Source organism: Lotus japonicus, chromosome 5 (genome assembly GCF_012489685.1).
Source record: "Lotus japonicus ecotype B-129 chromosome 5, LjGifu_v1.2".
Taxonomy (NCBI): domain Eukaryota; kingdom Viridiplantae; phylum Streptophyta; class Magnoliopsida; order Fabales; family Fabaceae; genus Lotus; species Lotus japonicus.
Genome location: NC_080045.1, coordinates 2,239,421 through 2,264,006, shown reverse-complemented (window position 1 = coordinate 2,264,006; position 24,586 = coordinate 2,239,421). Strand labels below are relative to the sequence as shown.

Sequence of the window (24,586 nt, the reverse complement as noted above, 5' to 3'; positions counted from 1 at the left end):
AATTTGAGAATTCTTGCCCCGAGAATGAATTTCCCAAGGCTAACCTATGCAAATTTAGATGGAAAATGATTTTTCAAGGGAAACTACCAAGTTGGAAGGGAGACATGGTTTGCCATTTAATTCCACGTTTCCTTATGCCAAGGTGCCCCCGTAATATCCCATATCAAAGTTTGAGAATTCTTGCCCCGATGATGGATTTCCCAAGTCTAACCTATGCGAATTTGGTTGTAAAATAAGTTTTCAAGGGAAAATCTCAAGTTGGAAGGGAGAGTTGGTTGTCATGGCATGCCTCATTGCCCAAATGGTTTCCCTAAGCCACGGTCCCTCCGTGAGCTCCCATGTCAAAGTTTGAGAATTCTTACCCCCGATGAGGATTTCACAAGGCTAACCAATGCGAATTTGGGTGGAAAATGAGATTTCAAGGGAAAATATCAAGGGTGAGGGGATAGTTTGTTAGTCTTGGCATGCCTCATTTCCCAAATGGTTTCCCTAAGCCAAGGTTCCCCCGTGAACTTCCATGTTAAAATTTGAGAATTCTTGCCCCGATGATAGATTTCCAAGGCTAATTGATGCAAATTTAGATGGAAAATGAGTTTTCAAGGGAAAGTATCAAGCTGGAAGGGATAGTTGGTTTGTCTTGGCATGCCTCATTTCCCAAATGTTTTCCCTATGCCAAGGTGCCCTCATGAACTCCCATGTCAAAATTTGAGAATTCTAGCCCCGAGGATGAATTTCCCATTTTTAACCTATGCAAATTTAGATGGAAAATGAGTTTTCAAGGGAAACTACCTAGTTGGAAGGGAGACTTGGTTTGCCATGAAATTCCTCGTTTCCTAATGCCAAGGTGCCCCCGTCATCTCCCATATCAAAATTTGAGAATTCTTTCCCCAATGATGGATTTCCCAAGGCTGACCTATGCAAATTTGGGTGGAAAATGTTTTTTCAAGGGAAAATCTCAAGTTGGAAAGGAAACTTGGTTTGTCATGAAATTCCTCGTTGCCCAAATGGTATCCCTATGCCCAGGTGCGCCCATGAGCTCCAATGTAAAAATTTGAGAATTCTTGCCTCGAGGATGGATTTCTCAAGGCTAACACCTATGCAAATTTGGGTCGAAAATAAGTTTTCAAGGAAAAATATAAAGTTGGAAAGGAAACATGGTTGGCAATGGCATGCCTCGTTACCCAAATGGTTTTCCTAAGCCAAGGTGCCCTCATTAGCTCCATTGTCAAAAATTTGAGAAATCTTGCCTCAAGTATGGATTTCCCATGGCTAACCAATGCGAATTTGGGTGGAAAATGAGTTTTAAAGGGAAAATCTCAAGTTGTTAGGGAGAGTTAGATTTTCATGGCATTCCTCATTGCCCAAATGGTTTCCCTAAGCCAAGTTGCCCCCGTGAGCTCTCATGTGAAAATTTGAGAATTCTTGCACAAGTGATGGATTTCCCAATGCTAACCTATGAAAATTAAGATGGAAAATGAGTTTTCGAGGGAAAATATCAAGTTGGAAGGGAGACTTGGTTTGCCATGAAATTCCTCGTTTCCTTATGCCAAGGTGCCCCCGTGATCTCCCATATCAAAATTTTAGAATTCTTGCCTCGATGATGGAGTTCCCAAGGCTAACCTATGCGAATTTGGTTGTAAAATAAGTTTTCAAGGGAAAATCTCATGTTGGAAGGTAGAGTTGGATTGTCATGGCATGCCTCATTGCCCAAATGGTTTCCCTAAGCCAAGTTTCCCCCGTGAGCTCCCATGTCAAAATTTGAGAGTTTTTATTCCGATGATGGATTTCCAAATGCTAACCTATGCGAATTTAGGTGGAAAATGAGTTTTCAAGGGAAAATCTGAAGTTGGAAGGGATAGTTGGTTTCTCTTTGCATGCCTCATTTCCCAAATGGTTTCTCTATGCCAAGGAGCTCTCGTGAACTCCCATGTAAAAACTTGAGAATTCTTGCCCCGAGAATGAATTTCCCAAGGCTAACCTATGCAAATTTAGATGGAAAATGAGTTTTCAAGGGAAACTATCAAGTTGGAAGGGAGACTTGGTTTGCCATGAAATTCCTCGTTTCCTAATGCCAAGGTGCCCCCGTCATCTCCCATATCAAAATTTGAGAATTCTTTCCCCAATGATGGATTTCCCAAGGCTGACCTATGCAAATTTGGGTGGAAAATGTTTTTTCAAGGGAAAATCTCAAGTTGGAAAGGAAACTTGGTTTGCCATGAAATTCCTCGTTGCCCAAATGGTATCCCTATGCCCAGGTGCGCCCATGAGCTCTAATGTAAAAATTTGAGAATTCTTGCCTCGAGGATGGACTTCTCAAGGCTAACACCTATGCAAAATTGAGTCGAAAATAAGTTTTCAAGGAAAAATATAAAGTTGGAAAGGAAACATGGTTTGCAATGGCATGCCTCGTTACCCAAATGGTTTTCCTATGCCAAGGTGCCCTCATTAGCTCCATTGTCAAAAATTTGAGAAATCTTGCCTCAAGTATGGATTTCCCAAGGCTAACCAATGCGAATTTGGGTGGAAAATGAGTTTTAAAGGGAAAATCTCAAGTTGTTAGGGAGAGTTAGATTTTCATGGCATTCCTCATTGCCCAAATGGTTTCCCTAACCCAAGTTGCCCCCGTGAGCTCTCATGTGAAAATTTGAGAATTCTTGCACAAGTGATGGATTTCCCAATGCTAACCTATGAAAATTTAGATGGAAAATGAGTTTTCGAGGGAAAATATCAAGTTGGAAGGGAGACTTGGTTTGCCATGAAATTCCTCGTTTCCTTATGCCAAGGTGCCCCCGTGATCTCCCATATCAAAATTTTAGAATTCTTGCCCCGATGATGGAGTTCCCAAGGCTAACCTATGCGAATTTGGTTGTAAAATAAGTTTTCAAGGGAAAATCTCAAGTTGGAAGGTAGAGTTGGATTGTCATGGCATGCCTCATTGCCCAAATGGTTTCCCTAAGCCAAGTTGCCCCCGTGAGCTCCCATGTCAAAATTTGAGAGTTTTTATTCCGATGATGGATTTCCCAAGGCTAACCTATGCCAATTTAGATGGAAAATGAGTTTTCAAGGGAAACTACCAAGTTGGAAGGGAGACATGGTTTGCCATTTAATTCAACGTTTCCTTATGCCAAGGTGCCCCCGTAATCTCCCATATCAAAATTTGAGAATTCTTGCCCCGATGATGGATTTCCCAAGGCTAACCTATGCGAATTTGGTTGTAAAATAAGTTTTCAAGGGAAATTCTCAAGTTGGAAGGGAGAGTTGGTTTTCATGGCATGCCTCATTGCCCAAATGGTTTCCCTAAGCCACGATGCCTCCGTGAGCTCCCATGTCAAAGTTGGAGAATTCTTACCCCCGATGAGGATTTCACAAGGCTAACCAATGCGAATTTGGGTGGAAAATGAGTTTTCAAGGGAAAATATCAAGGCTGAGGGGATAGTATGTTTATCTTGGCTTGCCTCATTTCCCAAATGGTTTCCCGAAGCCAAGGTTCGTCCGTGAACTTCCATGTCAAAATTTGAGAATTCTTGCCCCGATGATAGATTTCCAAGGCTAACCGATGCAAATTTAGATGGAAAATGAGTTTTCAAGGGAAAGTATCAAGCTGGAAGGGATAGTTGGTTTGTCTTGGCATGCCTCATTTCCCAAATGGTTTCCCTATTCCAAGGTGCCATCGTGAACTCCCATGTCAAAATTTGAGAATTCTTGCCCCGATGATGGATTTCTCAAGGCTAACCTGCGAATTTGGTTGTAAAATAAGTTTTCAAGAGAAAATCTCAAGTTGGATGAAAGAGTTTGTTCGTCATGGCATGGCTCATTGCCCAAATGGTTTCCCTAAGCCAAGGTGCCTCCGTAAGCTCCCATGTCAAAGTTTGAGAGTTCTTACCCCGATGACGGATTTCACAAGGCTAACCAATGCGAATTTGGGTGGAAAATGAGTTTTCAGGGGAAAATATCAAGTTGGATTGGATAGTATGTTTGTCTTGGCATGCATCATTTCCCAAATGGTTTCCCTAAGCCAAGGTTCCCCCGTGAACTTCCATGTCAAAATTTGAGAATTCTTGCCTCGATGATTGATTTCCAAGGCTAACTGATGCAAATTTGGGTGGAAAATGAGTTTTCAAGGGAAAATCTGAAGTTGGAAGGGATAGTTGGTTTGTCTTGGCATGCCTCTAAGCCAAGGTGCCATCGTGAACTCCCATGTCAAAATTTGAGAATTCTTGCCCCGAGAATGAATTTCCCAAGGCTAACTTACCTATGCAAATTTAGATGGAAAATGAGTTTTCAAGGGAAACTACCAAGTTGGATGGGAGACTTGGTTTGCCATGTAATTGCACATTTCCTTATGCCAAGGTGCCCCAGTCATCTCCCATATCAAAATTTGAGAATTCTTGCCCCGATAATGGATTTCCCAAGGCTAACCTATGCGAATTTGGTTGTAAAATAAGTTTTCAAGGGAAAATCTCAAGTTGGAAGGGAGTGTTGGTTCGTCATGGCATGGCTCATTGCCCAAATGGTTTCCTGAAGCCAAGGTGCCTCATTGAGCTCCCATGACAAAGTTTGAGAATTCTTACCCCCGATGACGGATTTCACAAGGCTAACCAATGCAAATTTGCGTGGAAAATCAGTTTTCAAGGGAAAATATCAAGGATGATGGGATAGTATGTTTGACTTGGCATGCCTCATTTCCCAAATGGTTTTCCTAAGCCAAGGTTCCCCCGTGAACTTCCATGTCAAAATTTGAGAATTCTTGCCCCGATGATAGATTTCCCTAGCTAATCAATGCAAATTTAGATGGAAAATGAGTTTTCAAGGGAAAATATCAAGTTGGAAGGGAGACTTGGTTTGCCATGAAATTCCTCGTTGCCCAAATGGTTTCCCTATGCCCAGGTGCTCCCATGAGCTCCAATGTAAAAATTTGAGAATTCTTGTCTCGGGGATGGATTTCCCAAGGCTAACCAATGCAAATTTGGGTGGAAAATGAGTTTCAAAGGGAAAATCTCAAGTTTGAAGGCAGATTTAGATTGTCATGGCATGCCTCATTGTCCAAATGGTTTCCCTAAGCCAAGTTGCCCCTGTGAGCTCCCATGTCAAAATTTGAGAATTTTTGCCCCGATGATGGATTTTCCAATGCTAGCCTATGCGAATTTGGGTGGAAAATGAGTTTTCAAGGGAAAATCTGAAGTTGGAAGGGATAGTTGGTTTCTCTTTGCATACCTCATTTCCCAAATGGTTTCTCTATGACAAGGTGCCCTCGTGAACTCCCATGTCAAAATTTGAGAATTCTTGCCCCGAGAATGAATTTCCCAAGGCTAAACTATGCAAATTTAGATGGAAAATGAGTTTTCAAAGGAAACTACCAAGTTGGAAGGGAGACTTGGTTTGCCATGTAATTCCACGTTTCCTTATGCCAAGGTGCCCCCGTAATCTCCCATATCAAAATTTGAGATTTCTTGCCCCGATGATGGATTTCCCAAGGCTAACCTATGCGAATTTGGTTGTAAAATAAGTTTTCAAGGGAAAATCTCAAGTTGGAAGGGAGAGTTAGTTGTTATGGCATGCCTCATTGCCCAAATGGTTTCCCTAAGCCACGGTGCCTCCGTGAGTTCCCATGTCAAAGTTTGAGAATTCTTACCCCCGATGCAGATTTCACAAGGCTTACCAATGCGAATTTGGGTGGAAAATGAGTTTTCAAGGGAAAATATCAAGGGTGAGGGGATAGTATGTTTGTCTTGGCATGCCTCATTTCCCAAATGGTTTCCCTAAGCCAAGGTTCCCCCGTGAACTTCCATGTCAAAATTTTAGAATTCTTGCCCCGATGATAGATTTCCAAGGCTAACCGATGCAAATTTAGATAGAAAAAGTGTTTTCAAGGGAAAATATCAAGTTGGAAGGGATAGTTGGTTTGTCTTGGCATGCCTCATTTCCCAAATGGTTTCCCTATTCCAAGGTGCCCTCGTGAACTCCCATGTCAAAATTAGAGAATTCTTGCCCTGAGGATGAATTTCCTAAGGCTAACCTATGCAAATTTAGATGGAAAATGAGTTTTCAAGGGAAACTACCAAGTTGGAAGGGAGACTTAGTTTGCCGTGAAATTCCTCGTTTCCTTATGCCAAGGTGCCCCCGTCATCTCCCATATCAAAATTTGAGAATTCTTGCCCCAATGATGGATTTCCCAAGGCTTACCTATGCGGTGGAAAATGAGTTTTCATGGGAAAATCTCAAGTTGGAAAGAAACTTGGTTTGCCATGAAATTCCTCGTTGCCCAAATGGTTTCCCTATGCCCAGGCGCTCCCATGAGCTCTAATGTAAAAATTTGAGAGTTCTTACACTGATGACGGATTTCACAAGGCTAACCAATGCGAATTTGGGTGGAAAATTAGTTTTCAAGGGAAAATATCAAGTTGGATGGGATAGTATGTTTGTCTTGGCATGCCTCATTTCCCAAATGGTTTCCCTAAGCCAGGGTTCCTCCGTGAACTTTCATGTCAAAATTTGAGAATTCATGCCCCGATGATAGATTTCCAAGGCTAACCGATGCAAATTTAGATAGAAAATGAGTTTTGATGGGAAAATATCAAGTTGGAAGGGAGACTTGGTTTGCAATGAAATTCCTCGTTTCCTTATGCCAAGGTGCCCCCGTTGTGAGACTCGGATTTTTAAAGCTTAGAATAAATTAATTAATTTCCTGTTCACAATTAGGATTTAATACAACGTGAAAGGAATTTACATAAGTGGTTGCTGTTTAAAAATAATTTAATGAAGAAGAAAATTCATGGATTAATTAATTCTATCCCTGTAGTCAATTTATTCGATAACTTGACTCATTTACATGACTGTCTTAGAACGAGTGCGTTTATATAGAGCCAAAGTACTCTTAAAACACTAAAGAAATTAAGTCATAAGAATTCTGGAGATATACAGAATTGCTCGTATATCTTCCTACGACAAGCAGATTAATACGAAACCCTGGAATTTACGAACACTCATTTCCGATACCGGGAGGTTTGCCGAAACTGAATCCCTGGTTTTTCTAGAGCTATTAAATTAACCTACGATGAAGACTTTTTCTGTTCGGAGCTTCAAATAAAGATTTCATCCGCATAAGCCCACTCTAATCGACGTTCCAAATCTTTCTTCAGAAGGAAGTTTCTGCATCCGAGGTCAAAACCATAAAGTGCATTTTAAGCCTGTAAACATTAAAAACAAGCCTCGAAAACCAAAAATCATACTATATTTCTTTGAAGAATTAGAAGATTCTGCGGGAAGAATATCGTGTCTAAAATACGTTGGAATCAGTAGGAAAAATCGGAATCGCGAAATAATCATTTTCTCACGTTTTCAATTTCCTATAAATAGGACTTCAAAAACTCAAAAAAATCACACCATTCTTTTCATTTTCTTTGTTGGCCGTGGGTGAGCTTGAGGGAGAGAGGAGGAAGACTTTTTTTCCGGTTCTTGCCTGATCGTTGCTCTGTTCGTTGCTACGCGTAGGCCTCGAGGTACTGATGTTATTTCTTTCTTCTGATCTTAAATTCCGTCGCTTTTTGTTATGTCTTTCTGTGCTCCAAGTTTTGACCTTTTCGTAAAACTGTCCAAATAGGTTGATTTTAGTGTCTAAATATATTTTCTTCGTACCCAAGAACAAGAATACGTCATTATTATCGCCAAATTCCAGCCGGTTTGTCCTAGATCTCTATAACTGTGAAAATTACCCATTTCTTCTAAAGTTTCTGTTTTTATCATCTAAAACTTGCGACTGAGGTTAGCCTCAGTAGGATTAGTTGTTCTAAATAATTTTAGGAACGTACCCATCTAATTTATTTTCTGAAATTCCAACTTTGAGTTTTCGAGCTAAAAACACTGACCAAAATACCCCTGTGTTAGTTTTCGACCCGATAATTTTTCTGAGAGTTTCTCTGGCCTAGATATTGCCTAAGAATACCTAGGAATTAATTTAGATCGAAGAAGAAGTTTGGGAAAACCCTGTTTCTAGCACTGGCCGAAACTTGTAGTAATTGGACCGTGTCCAAAAATAATTTTTGGGTCTGTATGACCTGAGTTATAGTGTAGCCCTTTCAATTGTCGAAATTTTGGCGTCGGTTTCGTGTCATTCCGAGTTCGGTAGCTCGAGTTATGCACGTTTTAGCGAATGAAGTGTTTATGTACAAAACTTTAATCGAGTCAAAACTCATCCATTCGGGGAAAGCCTCCCATTCGTGCCTAAATGTTGTACTCTGAAGCTTCTTGAGCTTTGTCGAACATTAGTTAGGATTGTTTCGACTGTATCGACTTGTTTTGATTCATTATTGCTTTGTTTGCTCAAAGGTTCAATTGTGGAAACTTTGGGGTTGACTGAACAAGCTTGTGAGTGAGACCTACACCGCGAGGCTGGAACAACTCAAGGTTAGGGAAACTTACCTTTCTAGCTAATGTTTTAGGCGTCGATGAATTCGACTTGATTTATTGTTTATGCACTTGATTGTGATTGACTGGAAAATGTTTTCTGGAGGCTTCGGCCGAGTAAAACTTATATGAGACGTGTGTCTCCGTTTTCTGAGAGGCTTCGGTCGTTTACTGGTTTCCGTCTTATGATTTCCGCACTGAATTATTGTTATATTGATATTGTTATTCAACTGAGCTATATGCCATTATTTCTGCTGAGTTTATGATGTTTTGTATATGCTCTATTGAATTGTACTTATTTGAGATAATACTTGATTATATGATTTTGGAGTGTGGGGAAAACGTGATGTTATGCCATGCTAATGACGAGGTTTGGGAAATGTTAGGCAGGCTTCGACCGGAGGTCTAAGCCATAGTCATTTTAGGATCGAGACCTTCCCGGGGAATTACTTGGGTTTATTGAGATCTTTTTACTTATAGAGTTTTGGAACAAAAGAGAAACGAAACTTGACTTCATAAATGAAATTCATAATGCACTAACCAAAGATAGAACATCTTCAAATAGTAATAACAATTTCTTGGAAAAGACTTAGGATCTGAAATAAGTTTGAAAACGGGAAGTGTCGGCGATCCTAGAGTTGTGACTGGGACAGTCACTGAGTGCGGATGACACTCCTTGCTCCTTGAGCATTTGGTTCAGTCTTCAAGAGGATGAGTTGTTGTGACGAGAAGTCACAGAATGCGAGCAGCATTCTCCCTAATCGTTGATGAGTTGTTTGGCCATCGAGATGGTGAGCCATGGTAACTTGAAAGGTCACTGAGTGCGAGATGCATTCTTTTGCTCGTGGAGCAGTTTGGTTGGCCATCGAGACGGTGAGCCAAAGTGACTAGGAAAGTTACCAAGTGCGACTAGCGCTTCCTTGTTTACCTTAGGGTATTGTAGAGACAATGTACTCTAGCTAGACACGCGTACCTTGGTGAGGACGTTTCGTTGTTTGGCTAACCATATTGCATTCATGCATACATTTCTTGGAAAGTGTGTTGCTTTCCGAAGGACGATCTCAGATCGGACTTCATCGGAGCGAGATGCTTCATTGGAGCAAGATGCTTCACAGGAGAGTGCTACTTCACAGGAGCGAGATGCTTCATAAAAGCGAGATGCTTTAGCGGAGCGAGATTCTTGGCTTGTCCCATCCATCGAGATGGTGACATTTTATCCGGATCATCTTTTGAGCATGACATTGCATTGGCACGCCATGCACCTAACTATATTTGTTGATGTGTTGAAGATTCAATTGTCATTTGTGATTTGATGTCGAAAAACAATCGTTATATATCTTGATGATTTGGTGTTGATAAATATGTTATGTATATACCTTAGGGTAGGCAATACATAAGTTATATGTATATATACAACATATATATATGCCCCCTTATTCTTCACATGTTGTTTGTATTATCTATTATATTCTGTGAGTTGACCCTAGCGCCTTGGCTTTGTGTGTATGGTTGTGTTTGGGCGGTCGGCCTGCTGCCAGACGTCCAACAGCTGATTCAAGATGGTTCGTCGTTCGGGGAGGATCCTGAGCGCAATGACTACTACTGAGCCTTCGACGTGGACCCGGACTTCATGCATGATCGGATGAGGGTCGATGTTAGGAATGTAGTATATGGGGGATTGTTTTCACATCTCTGGTTGTCATTTCTCATTTTGGGGCAGGGTAGGTCCCCAACTATTAGCTTTTGTGTGGTTCTCTTCCAGGAGGATCATAGGGAGTTTGTCGGGCATAGGAAGTCTTTCGAAGGCCCTTTGGGGCTGACTTATCTTCTTGAAAACTGTATTCATAAAACTCAAGGCTCTGACCATGGGATGTACTTATTCGCCTGCGGGCACTATCTCCACTTACTTTATGTTTATCTTTGGGTTGAGTCTTCATTATGTTAAGTCTTCTATTTGAAAAGAGAATGAAAAAAAATATTCACGCCAAGGTGCCATCGTGAACTCTCATGTCAAAATTTGAGAATTCTTGCCCTGAGAATGAATTTCCCAAGGCTAACCTATGCAAATTTAGATGGAAAATCAGTTTTCAAGGGAAACTACCAAGTTTCATGGGAGACTTGGTTTGCCATGTAATTCCACATTTCCTTATGCCAAGGTGCCCCCGTGATCTCCCATATCAAAATTTGAGAATTCATGCCCCAATAATGGATTTCCCAAGGCTAACTTATGCGAAGTTGGTTGTAAAATAAGTTTTCAAGGAAAAATCTCAAGTTGGAAGGGAGAGTTGGTTCATCATGGCATGCCTCATTGCCCAAATGGTTTCCTTAAGCCAAGGTGCCTCATTGAGCTCTCATGTCAAAGTTTGAGAATTCTTACCCCCGATGACGGATTTCACAAGGCTAACCAATGCGAATTTGGGTGGAAAATGAGTTTTCAAGGGAAAATATCAAGGGTGATGGGATAGTATGTTTGTCTTGGCATGCCTCATTTCCCAAATGGTTTCCCTAAGCCAAGGTTCCCCCGTGAACTTTCATGTAAAAATTTAAGAATTCTTGCCCTGATGATAGATTTCCAAGGCTAACCGATGCAAATTTAGATGGAAAATGAGTTTTCAAGGGAAAATATCAAGTTGGAAGGGAGACTTGGTTTGCCATGAAATTTCTCGTTTCCTTATGCCAAGGTTCCCCCGTGATCTCCCATATCAAAATTTGAGAATTCTTGCCCCAATGATGGATTTCCCAAGGCTGACCTATGCAAATTTGGGTGGAAAATGAGTTTTCATGGGAAAATCTCAAGTTGGAAAGAAACTTGGTTTGCCATGAAATTCCTCGTTGCCCAAATGGTTTCCCTATGCCCAGGTGCTCCCATGAGCTCTAATGTAAAAATTTGAGAATTCTTTCCTCGAGGATAGATTTCCCAAGGTTAACCAATGCGAATTTGGGTGGAAAATGAGTTTTAAAGGGAAAATCTCAAGTTGGAAGGGAGATTTAGATTGTCATGGCATGCCTCATTGCCCAAATGGTTTTCCTAAGCCAAGTTGCCCCCGTGAGCTCCCATGTCAAAATTTGAGAATTCTTGCCCCGGTGATGGATTTCCCAAGGCTACCTATGCGAATTTCGGTGGAAAATGAGTTTTTAAGGGAAAATTCAAGTTGGAAGGGATAGTTGGTTTGTCTTGTCATGCCTCATTTCCCAAATGGTTTCCCTATGCCAAGGTGCCCTTGTGAACTCCCATGTCAAAATTTGAGAATTTACGTCCCGATGATGGATTTCCTAAGGCTAACCTTTGCGAATTTGGGTGGAATAAGAGTTTTCAAGGGAAAATCTCATGTTGGAAGGGACTCTTGGTTTGCCACAGCTTTCCTCGTTGCCAAAATGGTTTCCCAATGTGTCAAGGTGCCCCCGTGAGTTCCCATTTCAAAATTTGAGAATTCTGGCCTCGAGAATGGATTTCTCTATGCTAACCTATGCGAATTTGGGTGGTAAATGAGTTTTCAAGGGAAATATTAAGTTGGAAGGGAGCCTTGGTTTGCCACGGCTGGCCTTGTTGCACAAAGGGTTTCCCTGTGCCAAGGTGCCCCCGTGAACTGCCTTGTCAAAATTTGTGAATTCTTGCCTCGAGGATTTCTTTCTCAAGGCTAACCTATGCAAATTTGGATGAAAAATGAGTTTTCATGGGAAAATCTCAAGTTTGAAGGGACTCTTGGTTTGCCACTGCTGGCCTCGGTTTCCAAATGGTTTCCCTATAGCCTTGGGAAATCCATCCTCGGGGACGAAATTCATCCTTTGGGTGGAAACTGAGTTCTCAAGGGAAAATCTCAAGTTGGAAAGGATGCTTGGTTTTCCATGGCATGCCTCGTTACCCATATGATTTCCCTATGTCAAGGTGCCCCCATTAGCTCCAATGTCAAAATTTGAGAATTCTTGCCTCGAGGATGAATTTCCCAAGGCTAACTTATTCGAATTTGGGTGGAAAATGAGTTTTTAAGGGAAAACTTCAAGTTGGAAAGGATAGTTGGTTTGTCTTGGCATGCCTCATTTCCCTAATGGTTTCCCTAAGCCAAGGTACCCCCGTGAGCTCCTATGTCAAAATTTGGGAATTCTTGCCCCTGTGTTGGATTTCCCAAGGCTAACATATTCATATTTGGGTGGAAAATGGGTTTACAAGGGAAAATATCAAGTTGGAAGGGAAACTTGGTTTGCCATGGCATGCCTCGTTGCCCAAATGGTTTCCTGATGACCCGGGTTTATATGATGTTTTTAGGGTTTTTCTTTGTTAGTTTTGAGTCTTTTTCTTATGTCTCTTGTAGTGTTTCATGCATTCTCATGCATTTTAACTTTTATTTGTGCATTTGCATTAGTTTAGTAATTTTGTAGTTTTATAAGGGCTTTAGTTGCATTTTAGTACAGTTTGAGTCTTTTGTTAATTGTCATTAGTTTTGAGTCCCTTGTGCAATTAAATGGTTGGTATTCTTGATATTTTTCCTTGAGCTTTGATGAGAGTAATCAGGTCTGAAACTGAAGAAGAAGGAAGGTCAAGAAGCTTGGTGAATTGAAGGGAGGCTTAAAGAGGCATAAAGAGGAGTTAAAATGAAGATCAAGGGACTTTCCAGCGAGTCTGAGCGCCTAGGCGCTATGAATTGGCGCCTAGGCGCCAATTACCTCCCAGAGGCACTTTTTCAGCATGGAATTGGCGCTCAGGCGCTCTGAATTGGCGCCTGAGCGCCCGGAACATCCCAAACTCAGGATTTTTCCCTATAAATAGGATTTTAGTCATTTTCTTTTGTAATCTTTGATACCCATTCCATTTTTACATAAGTTTAGAAGGAGAGGAACATCTAGGAGAGTGAGAGAAGGCTTCCAAGCTTGTAATTCAGGTTCTTAGCCAAGCATGGCTCTTGCCATGCTTGTCTAATCTCTCTTCTTTTACTTTGGTTTTCTTGTAAGACTTTTCCTTTTAAGTTATAATCTTAAGTTCTTTCCCACATGTTCTTCTTCTTTAGTTGAATCTCATATCCATGCTTTATGTTTCAAGTTAGAACATGTGCTAGCTTTATGCTTTTCTATAATAGAACGGAAGTTTGTTATAGATTAGGGACTTGTTATGGGATTACCTCTTCTATACTTGCTACTAGGAATAGAGGAAGGGTTGTGGTTTGATGGCCTGAATTTGCATGATCTAAAACCTCATATCAATGATTAAGTACACAAGGAATTGGGCTTAGCTTTTAGTATGGGAGAATTGCTTATGTGAGGAATCAATAAGTGAGTAACTAGGCTATATCATCAAGGAGAGATTCATGAGTTCATGTGCTTAGAATGATGTGCTTAAATTGACTAGTTGAACAAGAACCCAAAGCATGTTATTTTCTGAATTGTCTTTTTATTTTTTCTTTTCCTTCTTACTACTTCAACATATCTCTTATTCAATAATACAAACCTTCATACTCAAGGCTTAAGCTGAATTTAGTCACTCACAATCCCTGTGGTTCGATATTTAAAACCGGGTGGATTCCGTACACTTGCGGATTTACCAACATTTCCCTATGCCAAGGTGCCATCGTGAGCTCCTATGTCAAAATTTGGGAATTCTTGCCCCGATGATGCATTTCCTAAGGCTAACCATATACATATTTGGGTGGAAAATGAGTTTTCAAGGGAAAATATCAAGTTGAAAGTGAAACTTTGTTTTCCATGGCATGCCTCGTTGCCCAAATGGTTTCCCTATGCCAAGGTGCCCCGGTGACCTCCCATGTCAAAATTTGGGAATTCTTGCCTCGATGATGGATTTCCCAAGGCTAACCTATGCAAATTTGGGTGGAAAATGAATTTTCAAGGGAAAATCTCATGTTGAAAGGGAGTCTTGGTTTGCCATGGCATGCCTCATTGCCCAAATGGTTTCCCTATGTCAAGGTGCCCCCGTGAGCTCCCATGTCAAAATTTGAAAATTCTTGTCGTGTTGATAGATTTCCCAAGGCTAACTAATGCAAATTTGTGTGGAAAATGAATTTTCAAGGGAAAATATCAAGTTGGAAGGGAAACTTGATTTGCCATGACATGCCTCGTTGCCCAAATGGTTACCCTATGCCAAGGTGCCCCCGTGAGCTCCCATGCCAAAATTTGGGAATTCTTACCGCATTGATGGATTTCCCAAGGCGAACCTATGCGAATATGGGTGGAAAATGAGTTTTTAAGGGAAAATATCAAGTTGGAAGGGAAACTTCGATTGCCATGGCAAGCCTCGTTGCCCAAATGGTTTCCCTATGCCAAGGTGCCCCCGTGAGCTCCCATGTCAAAATTTGGGAATTCTTGCCGCGTTGATGGATTTCCCAAGGCTAGCATATCCGAATATGGGTGGAAAATGATTTGTCAAAGAAAAATCTCAAGTGAAAAGGGAGTCTTGGTGTGCCATGGAATGCCTCATTGCCCAAATGGTTTCCCTATGCCAAGGTGCCCCCGTGAGCTCCCATGTCAAAATTTGGGAATTCTTGCCGCGTTGATGGATTTCCCAAGGCTAACTAATGCAAATTTGGGTGGAAAATGAATTTTCAAGGGAAAATATCAAGTTTGAAGGGAAACTTGATTTGCCATGACATGCCTCGTTGCCCAAATGGTTACCCTATGCCAAGGTGCCCCCGTGAGCTCCCATGCCAAAATTTGGGAATTCTTACCGCATTGATGGATTTCCCAAGGCTAACCTATGCGAATATGGGTGGAAAATGAGTTTTCAAGGAAAAATCACATGTTGAAAGGCACCCTTGGTTTGCAATGGCATGCCTCATTGCCCAAATGGTTTCCCTATGCCAAGGTGCCCCCCGTGTGCTCCCATGTCAAAATTTGGGAATTCTTGCCGCGTTGATGGATTTCCCAAGGCTAACCTATACGAATTGGGATGGAAAATGAGTTTTTAAGGGAAAATCTCTAGTTGGAAGGGAAACTTGGTTTGCCATGGCATGCCTCGATACCCAAATGGTTTTCCTAAGCCTAGGTACCCCCGTGAGCTCCCAAGTCAAAATTTGAGAATTCTTGCCTCGATGATGGATTTCCCAAAGCATGCCAAGACAAACCAACTATCCCTTCGAACTTGAGATTTTCCCTTGAGAATTCATTTTACACCCAAATTCGAATAGGTTATCCTTGGGAAATCCATCATCGGAGCCAGAATTCTCAAATTTTGACATGGGAGCTCATAGGGGCACCTTGGCATGGGGTAACCATTTGGGCAACGAGGCCAGGCTTGGAAAACCAAGAGTCCCTTCCAACTTGAGATTTTCCCTTGATAACTCACTTTCCATCCAAATTTGCATAGGTCAGCCAGCCTTGGGAAATAATTCCTCGAGGCAAGAATTCTCAAATTTTGAGATGGGAGTTCACGGGGGAACAAACTCTCCATTCCAACTTGAGATTTTCCCTTGAAATTTCATTTTCCACCCAAATTTGCATAGGTTAGCCTTGGGAAATCCATCATCGGGGCAAGAATTCTCAAATTTTGATAAGGGAGATCACGAGGGCACCTTGGTATAAGGAAACGAGGAATTTCATGGCTGTACAATCATGGATTTGGATTGGGCAAAGTATGCCTCTAAGCTGGATGAACGACCCAAGAATCAACTAAGGAAGTCCAAAAGGAAGACAACCAAACATGAAATGGAGTCAAGATTCGTCCCTCTTTTCTCCCCAAAAATAGTCAAAGTAGTTATTGTAAGGCCTGGATTTTCAGAGCAAGTTATTTTCCGACTCACGCGTAGAATCAGTGTAAGCGTGACAGGAGTTTGATGTTTGAGAAAGATTAATGAAGAAGAAAGTTCAGGAATTGCTTGAGGAATGTTGCGTAGTCGTTTTCGGAGTTAGTGCGAGTCGTCTGCACACTTGCCTTATGGCGAGCGTGTCCAGAATAGGCTAATTTCGCTTTAGAGCAACGTTTTAAGTGAGATTTCTAATCCTTGGGAAATTTAAAGGTTCTCTTTATTTTTCCTTCGACCAGCGTTTCATTTCGGAACCCTGGACTGTACGCACGATAGGTTTCACTGTTCGGAAGTTCGACGACGCTGATTTCTTTGCTTCTAAACCCTAGATTCAAGCGATGGATGAAGACTTTTTCTTTCCGGGACTTCTAACGAAGTTTCCGTTCGCGCTACCAGATTTGTTTCGACATTTCCAATCTTTCTTCAGAAGGAAGTTTTGTCGTCTGACGATCACAGCAAAAAGTAGTTTTTCAGGACAGATTAACTTACACCGCTTTTGGGATTTTAGATATCGTTTTTCCCAAATGTCAGAGATTTGTTTTGAGTTCTGGAAATCTAACGCCAGAATTTCTCTTAGAATTCATCGGTGAACGTGCTGCAAAAATCAGAATCGCAAAATTTTCATTTTCCCGCAATTTCACCTGCCTATAAATAGTCGAAAAAGCAAAATATCTCCTCATTTGCTCCATAGAGGCCGCGAGCTAGGGAGAAGAGAAGGGAGAAGAATTTTTCGCCAAAACTCGACCGATCTTCGTGCAGTTCGTCCCTACTTCAAGGTACCGAGGTAACTAGCTTGATTCTTACCTCTGATTACTGTTTCTACTGAGTTTCTGTAGTCGTTTCTGTGCTCACAGTTTTGAGCTTTTTGTAAAACTGTCTGTTTTTCCTGATTTCTCGCTTGGGTTATCTTCTCTACATGCCCAAGAGTCTAAAACCTCCGTCAGTAATCGCCGATTGTGATCGAGTTGTCCAAGATCTGAAAAACTGATTCAAAACCCTTTTTGTCGCACATTTCGAAACTTTATTGTCGAAAAGTCGTAATCTGACTTCGTGCCTTTAGGATTTGTTGTCACGGATGTCGTTAGGATCATTGCTGTCAAATTTGTTTTCCGAACTGATAACTTTGAGGTTTTGAGCTTTTATTTTGGACCAAAACACCCCTGAACAGCCGTATTTCGATCCGATAGTCCGAAAATTGTTCCGACAGTTTCTTTGCCTTAGTTTTACCCTAAAACTACCTTGTAAACAGATTTGATCGAATAAAAAGAGCTGGAGCTCTTTTTCCTTTTTGGCCGAGAGCTTGTAGTGATGGGGGGGAGGAGTTTTCGTTTTCGAAAACTTGTCTTTTCGTACCCGATTGTCGTATTCTGAAGCTTTAATGCTTTGTCTATCGTTTATGGGTTGTATTGTGATCGAACTAATCGATTTTGTTTGGATCTTGCTTTGTTTTCTCTGAGGTTCAGTTGAAGGAACTTCGGGTTTTGTAGAGCATTTGTGTGAAGGAGATTTAGATCATGAGGCTGGAGCAGCTCGAGGTTTGGGCAACTTACTATTAGCTATGACTGTATGATAGGCGTCGATGAATTCGACTTATGCTTTACTTTGATGTTGATTATGTTGATGAACTGATGTTATGATGTTTTCTATAACTGATGATGTTGAGATGTTATTGAATTGTGCGTTTTGACGCGACTACGGAGTGGGAATTCATTGATCTGGTGTTATTTGATATTTCGGGTTGGATGAACAGCCCTAGGCAAGTCCAAGCTCAAGGGTTGAGACTTAGCCATTTGTTTGTATACCTAGACTTTCCCCGGAAATTGCTTTTGGTGGGTTTTTGGAAAAACTTAGAATGAATAGAGCTTTGAAAACTAAAGACTTGGGAAACTTAGACTTTGAGAAATAAACTCATAACTTGACTAATTCAAATTGAAATAATTTTTTATTAACGTTTAAGCATAGGAAAACTGAAGGGGAAAATATTTACGAAAGACGGGGAAAAGTCGACTTTGTAATGGGTTTTGGGGAATTGGGGAAAGCCACTGAGGCGATCCGTGGTGATGATTGAAAGTCACCGAGTACTCTAGTACTCTTGTTGTTGGAGTTGTGTTGTATTGACCGACACTAAACTCTTATTCTAGTGCTCTTGTTGTTGGGGTTGTGTTGTATTGACCGACACTAATCCCTTAGGTTCTCTTGTTGTCGGGGTTGTGTTGTATTGACCGACACTAAACCCTTGGGTTCTCTTGTTGTTGGAGTTGCGTTGTATTGACCGACACTAACTCTTGGGTTGTTTTGAGTTTGGGTTTGAGCTAAACACTTGTGTGGTGAGGACGATTCGATGTTTGGCTAACCATATTGCATCAATCGGGTGAATAACGGGAATGGTTCACCTGTGCATCTCATGGTGAATAACGGGAATGGTTCACCAATGCATTAATGATGAATAACGGGAATGGTTCATCATACGGTGAATAACGGGAATGGTTCACCAAGGATGAATAACGGGAATGGTTCATCCATAGTGAAGAACGGGAATGCTTCACTTGTGGCGAACGGGAACGCGTCACAATCCGGATCATATTGATTGCATTTCCTGCATACATTCATTCTGACTGGAATTGTGTGCTGTTTGATTTATTGAAGCATTGTTAGAGCCATAACATGCTAGGATTATCTATATGTATATACAACAACATATATATCTATACCCCATGTCACATGTTGAGTGTATATCTACTTATTTCCGTGAGTTGACCCTAGCGCCTTGGCTTTGGTTTCATGTTTGTGTTTGGGCGGTCGGCCTGCTGCCAGATGTCGATGGCCAACTGGTTTTAGATGGTCTCTCCCTCGGGGGGGATCAGGTTTGAGGTGGTGGACCGGACTGACGAGCGTGGACGTCTGACGGAGGGAGTTCTACGACGCATGGAGCTGAGCTTCAACTTGCCGTCTTCAGTTCGCTGTGGACTCGGTTATGTGAGCAGTAATGGGAGGGTAGGTTTAGACAGGCGTCATATTCTGTGTAGAGCTCTGATTCGTTTTGCTTTGGGACAGGGTAGGTTCCCGACGCATGGCTTTTGTGTGGTTCTCTTATTGAGGGATCACAGTGAGTCAGTCGGACCATAGGGGTCTTTGCTTAGGCCATTTTGACGCCGACTTTCTCCTAGTGGATTGTAATTATAACTTTCTTACTCACACTCCTGGTTCTGTATATATTTGCCTACGGGCATACTACTTTGGAGTCACTGCGAGTGCGCGTGACGGGAGAGTGCAGCTGAGGCTGTACATGTGTATATTTGTATATCGGTTAGTTCAGTGATGAGTTATGTCTTTATTTCTTTATCGCTTTATTTAAAGGAATCAATCGAAAAAAAATTACTGTTTTCCGCGTAAAGTTTATTTTTGGTTACTAAAGTGACACCCGGAAATCGGGGTGTTACAGTTATTAATATATTCCCCTTGATTTCCTCCCCAAATCATGTAACCTAGTCAACTCATTCAATGCATTTATTACTAGGGTTATGTGTTCACCAACTATATAAGGGGGAGCATGTGATGTATAATACATGTTCACTTTTCCATTTGAATAACACTCTAAGTCTTTTGTTTAGTCATTCTCTGTTTTAGGGTTTATTCTAGAACATTGGCGCCCACTGTGGGGCCGGGTAAAACTCTTCCCAGGTCCTCAAGGAGTTAACATGCTCAAACATCATTCTTCCTTACAATCATACCACCAATCTTTCACAAAACGTGTTAACGAGTTCCAAACAGCCATGACATAATTATATCTTCCTCAACAGTCTGAAACAAAAGGTCGTGATCTCCCTCCACATGATTATGACGCGAGACCACCTATTGTCCACCGGTGAGACCATGATGTGGTTGCTCTCTCATGAAATACGATAAGTCATTCTTCACTTATATTTTCATTTCCACCACCCGTTTTGATTATTCATATATTGGTTCGTGTTGATTTGCTGATGATATTACTCCTCTCGTTATAGAATTTTATTCATTTGAAGTAGACTTTCCAATTCCTTTGTGAATTTCTATGGTTTGCTGCCTTGAATTTGCTTAGAGAATATTTGTCCAGAAGTAGATTATTATGATCATTGACATTAAAATCTAAGATTTGAAATACCAGAAAATATGACTTCCTAGCAATAGATCGAACTGTACCTTGATAATTTAGATATTATATTTTTGATAAAATACTCCTCTAACTAATTGTACTGCAAATAGTCATATATAATTATATATCAATTATGAGTATTGATAATCATTTAATCACCCGGCAGTTGTACAATTTGAATTTACATTTGTCACTTATTTTTTCCGTCGAATAAATTTCCTAATTTTTAGTTATTCCACAATATTTCAAGGCATTCACAATTTATTACCCTAATTATTTGTCATTATATTAATTGTATATTAATTATCAATTAGTCATAATTGTTGATAGTTGATTGGTCACTTTAATGCCATTTACAGGCATCTTTACACAAAGACTCAAGGAATAAGCAACATTCAAGGTTGAGAACAATGTCTAAAGCCACAGGATGATTCAGAAAAATCATTTTAAAAGATATTATTCTGTTATCACTACACCAAAAATGGTCTTTAACAGCGGTTCAAAATTGCCTTTTACAGCGGTTTTCTGTGGTCCAAAACCGCTGTAGATCTCGCCGCTGTAAAAGCCTTAACAGCGGTTCTAACCACTGTAAAAGACGCTTATTTACAGCGGTTGATTTAATAAAACCGCTGTAAATACAGACCTACAACAGCGGTTATTCTAGAGAACCGCTGTACTTGATTCTTATTTTACAGCGGTTTCAGCCGGTAACCGCTGTAATTGATGATATATATTAAAGCGGTTCCTCCACGTAACCGCTGTAATTTGTTTTTTTTTGGTTGGATTGTCATTTCTCCAGGACAAAACACAATTTTATAAACTGCTCACTAGATTGCATCAATTTTCAGCTATTGTGACTCCCTGACAACACAATGAAATATGATTAAACAATCAATTGAAGAAAGATTGAAAGACAAACCTCAGGTCCAATCATGTCAATAATCTGGCACAATATATCCTCAAAAAGCACAGGTTCTTGAGCCATGCACTCCATTCGATGCAATTGCTCCTCATAAAAAAATTGCAGTTCATTTCGTGTCAAAACTCCATTTCCATCCAAATCAATGCACTTGAACCTGACCATGACAAGTTAAAGTGAGTCAAAGTCAGACATAGCTAATAAGAGTCAACCACAAAGGTCAATTTATAAATGCTAGCCTAAGGGTGAGCTTTGTGGGCAAGGTGAAAAATAAAGGGCAGTGGAAAAAGGTAGAAAGCTTTTAAAAAAAAATCAAAAACAAAAAAATAAATTGTGCAATTTCCCTACAATCATTCCAGGTACCAACCAGCCCAAAGTTAAAATTCAATCCATCATTCCTGTCCTATTTCTCAGCTGTGCCTTTTCTTGACACTGCTATTGAGTATAATACCCTACGACACAAAGCTTGCAATATCACCGTCCTTGAAAGGAAAGACTTTGGATGTGTTTGGAACTATTTGAAAAACAGTTATTTGAAAAAATAAAACTCTTCCGTTGGATTTTTATACCGTGCTAATATAAAAACAGTTTTTCTATTTTGACGTTTTCTTGATTTTGTACTTTGAAGTCACAGGAAACAGGGGAAACAATTCATGAAAAACTTTCTCATCAATGGTAAAACTGAAAATAATATGCAAATTGTTGTTACCTACTTTTGTCTCTTTCAACAACTGTTATAAAAACAACAATTTTAGTACATCATACATGAAAATTGTTATTTCTAAAAATTGAAACTCTGGTCTGTTTTGAATAGGTGAAGTTTCAGCACCATGCCTTTGAGACTTGAGTATGCATATGTGAAGTCCAAAATCCAAATCAAATATGTCATGAACCAATTATCCCAAAAGCTTAAGCTATTGGGTAATGGTTTTATATTATATTTCTAACACGCCCCTTCACACAAGAGCCCATTAGGCTTGAAGCATGGAGAATGCGGCGGGCTGCCTGCCATGGGCTGAAATTCAACTTTTTATTAGAATAATGGAGGCAACAAGGATCAAACTCTGGACTACTTATCAAAGAGGCTCTGATACCATGTCATGAACAAACTATCCCAAAATCTACAGTTGTTGAGTGAAGAACATATGAATGGTTTTATATTATATTTCTAAATTCTAACAAAAGAAAACATGATATCTACGTGGTTAACATAATGAATCATCATCATATTTGCATCTTAGACATCAACTAATCCGGTGACATCTTATCAAGAAGGGTGAGAGGATAACAAATGAAACGGAAAAATGAATGAGAAAAAGTTACCAATACTCAAGACTCAGCTCAGATGATTTATCCTCTTCTGACAGTATGAAATAAACAAAATCTTCATAACCCATCTTTCCCTCAACCTTACTATTTTGCAACCTGTGATTATATTTAACTGAGTCAAAATTAGTATCTTCAACAAATAATCTGATAAGTCATGAAAAAAACTGTACAGACATTGTATGTCTATTAGAAGGGGCAGGGTTGGAGGCTTGGATTGTCCGTGGCTGAATACCGCTATTTATCAAATATCAAGACAAGCAGTACATAATATTATATCCACACAAACCTGAGAAAATATTCTATCGACAATTCGATAGGTGAGCGCATGGTTACCATATCTGATAAGATTCTCTTTGTCTATCAAGAAATCGTGATCTGTATCCAGCTCCCAAAACCTGCAGTATATAACATAGAAGTGCTCGTAAGAGAAGTACCTGCAAACAATATTTAAGGGAAGGTATAAAAGATCACTGCATTTTGATATAAATATATTTAATTCATTTGAATAAGAAACCAAAATCATTTTTTGAAGTTAATGGTAATGACATTTTCACAATATATCTACCTCAAAACCTTGTTGATGTCTTCTTCTTCATCAGCATGCAGCATTGCATCAATTATATTTCCACGCTTCAGCTCCCTCAGGGTAATACGACCATTTCCAGATCTATTAATGTAGTAATATATTCTATATGAATATATTACTATCAAAATATGATGGTTTTGAAGGTTTTTCATTTTTCATTATGACATAAAAAGTAGTCACTTAACAGTAATAATGATCCTAATCACAACTCAAAATCTTGAGGATGAATAACCATAAAACTCACCTAAAATCACAACGTAGTGAAGACAAATAATGGAGAACTTGGAATCTAATTAGGTAATTTGTCAATTCCTATAATTGAAGGCTCTAGTATTATTTTTTCATCTAGTGCTGGTACCCCACAACCACAAAGAGAACAAGAAAAGACAACAAAACATAACACACTTAAGTTAAATAGTTGCTATTTTATTTGTATATTCTTAGAACATGTTAAACAAGCTGCCGACACTTATTTCCCGAACCTACCCTGTTTCTGCAGCTAGTGAGGCTTGGTTCCAAGCCTTTCAATATTTATCATCCATTGCTTTATTCACCTTTCAAACCTCACACTTTATCTCACTCTTCTGAGTGTGTGTGTGTGTCCCCTTTCTCATCATCATGATTCATAACCAATATCTTTTACTGCATAAACTACTCCCTCCTCCATCCGGTCTGTGGTTTTGCTATTTACCCCTATGCTATTGCAACTTTCCCCCATGCCCCCCACATAGAAGATTTTAGTGAATGATTTGAAGCTACCTAATTGATATTTGAACTGATACTCTTAGCTGTAAAGCCAAAATTGAAGCTACCTAATTGATATTCATAACCAAACACAGTGTGAATAGAACAAACAAAAGATTACTAGCATAGAGTATGGAGAAAATTTCAGGAAATTTCAACAGCAGCAAAACCAACTCAGACCCTAGGCTGCAGTTACAAAAATGAAGAACATCATAGCATCAGATCAAAGTATTACCTTATGAGGAAGAGGAAAATTACTTGTGTAGAGGATTGAGGAACAATGGAAGGTTGATAATGAGAGCAGGGCAACAACCGTGCAGGAAGCGACCCAAAAAAAGAGAGGCAGAGGCGGCGGCTGCAGCGGAAGGGATGGAGGCAGAGGCCGCGGCGGCAGCGGAAGGGATGGAGGCGGCGGCGGCAAGGACGACGGAGGCAGGAGGTGGCGAGGGCTTTGAGAGAAGTAGCAGGTCGAGAATAGTCGTGAGGTAGCAGAGTGGTGAAAGATGTAACTGGTAAAAAATAAGGGTTTGCAGTTACAAATGTAATTTTACAAAATCAATAAAAATAATACTTATATTTAAAAAACGAATACACTGACAAAAACCGTGTAACAGCCCAGTTGTAAGGACTCATTATATTTTCTATGGTGCCCCGGGTTCGAATCCCATACAGAACATTTTTTGAACCATTTATTAAAGAAATCAACTAAATTTTATATTAATACTATA

The 24,586-nt window shown here is 40.2% G+C and overlaps 1 protein-coding gene across 1 annotated transcript; it reads right to left on the bottom strand.

Moving 5' to 3' along the window:
- Positions 1-21,067: 21,067 nt before the first annotated feature.
- LOC130720244 (probable serine/threonine protein phosphatase 2A regulatory subunit B''delta) lies at positions 21,068-22,608 on the bottom strand. Its single transcript, XM_057570870.1, has 2 exons — positions 22,523-22,608; positions 21,068-21,356 (listed from the first exon to the last, which is right to left on the bottom strand). Exons 1-2 carry the CDS (start codon positions 22,594-22,596, stop codon positions 21,164-21,166), a joined length of 267 nt encoding a protein of 88 aa, XP_057426853.1. The 5' UTR covers positions 22,597-22,608; the 3' UTR covers positions 21,068-21,163.
- Positions 22,609-24,586: the final 1,978 nt, after the last annotated feature.

Excerpts from the sequence above, each read along its gene's own strand:
- LOC130720244 (XM_057570870.1), bottom strand. The coding sequence starts at position 22,596 with ATGGGTTATGAAGATTTTGTTTATTTCATACTGTCAGAAGAGGATAAA. Across the intron at positions 21,357-22,522 it reads GAGCTGAGTCTTGAGTATTG|GTTCAAGTGCATTGATTTGG; the intron begins GTAACTTTTTCT and ends TGTCATGGTCAG.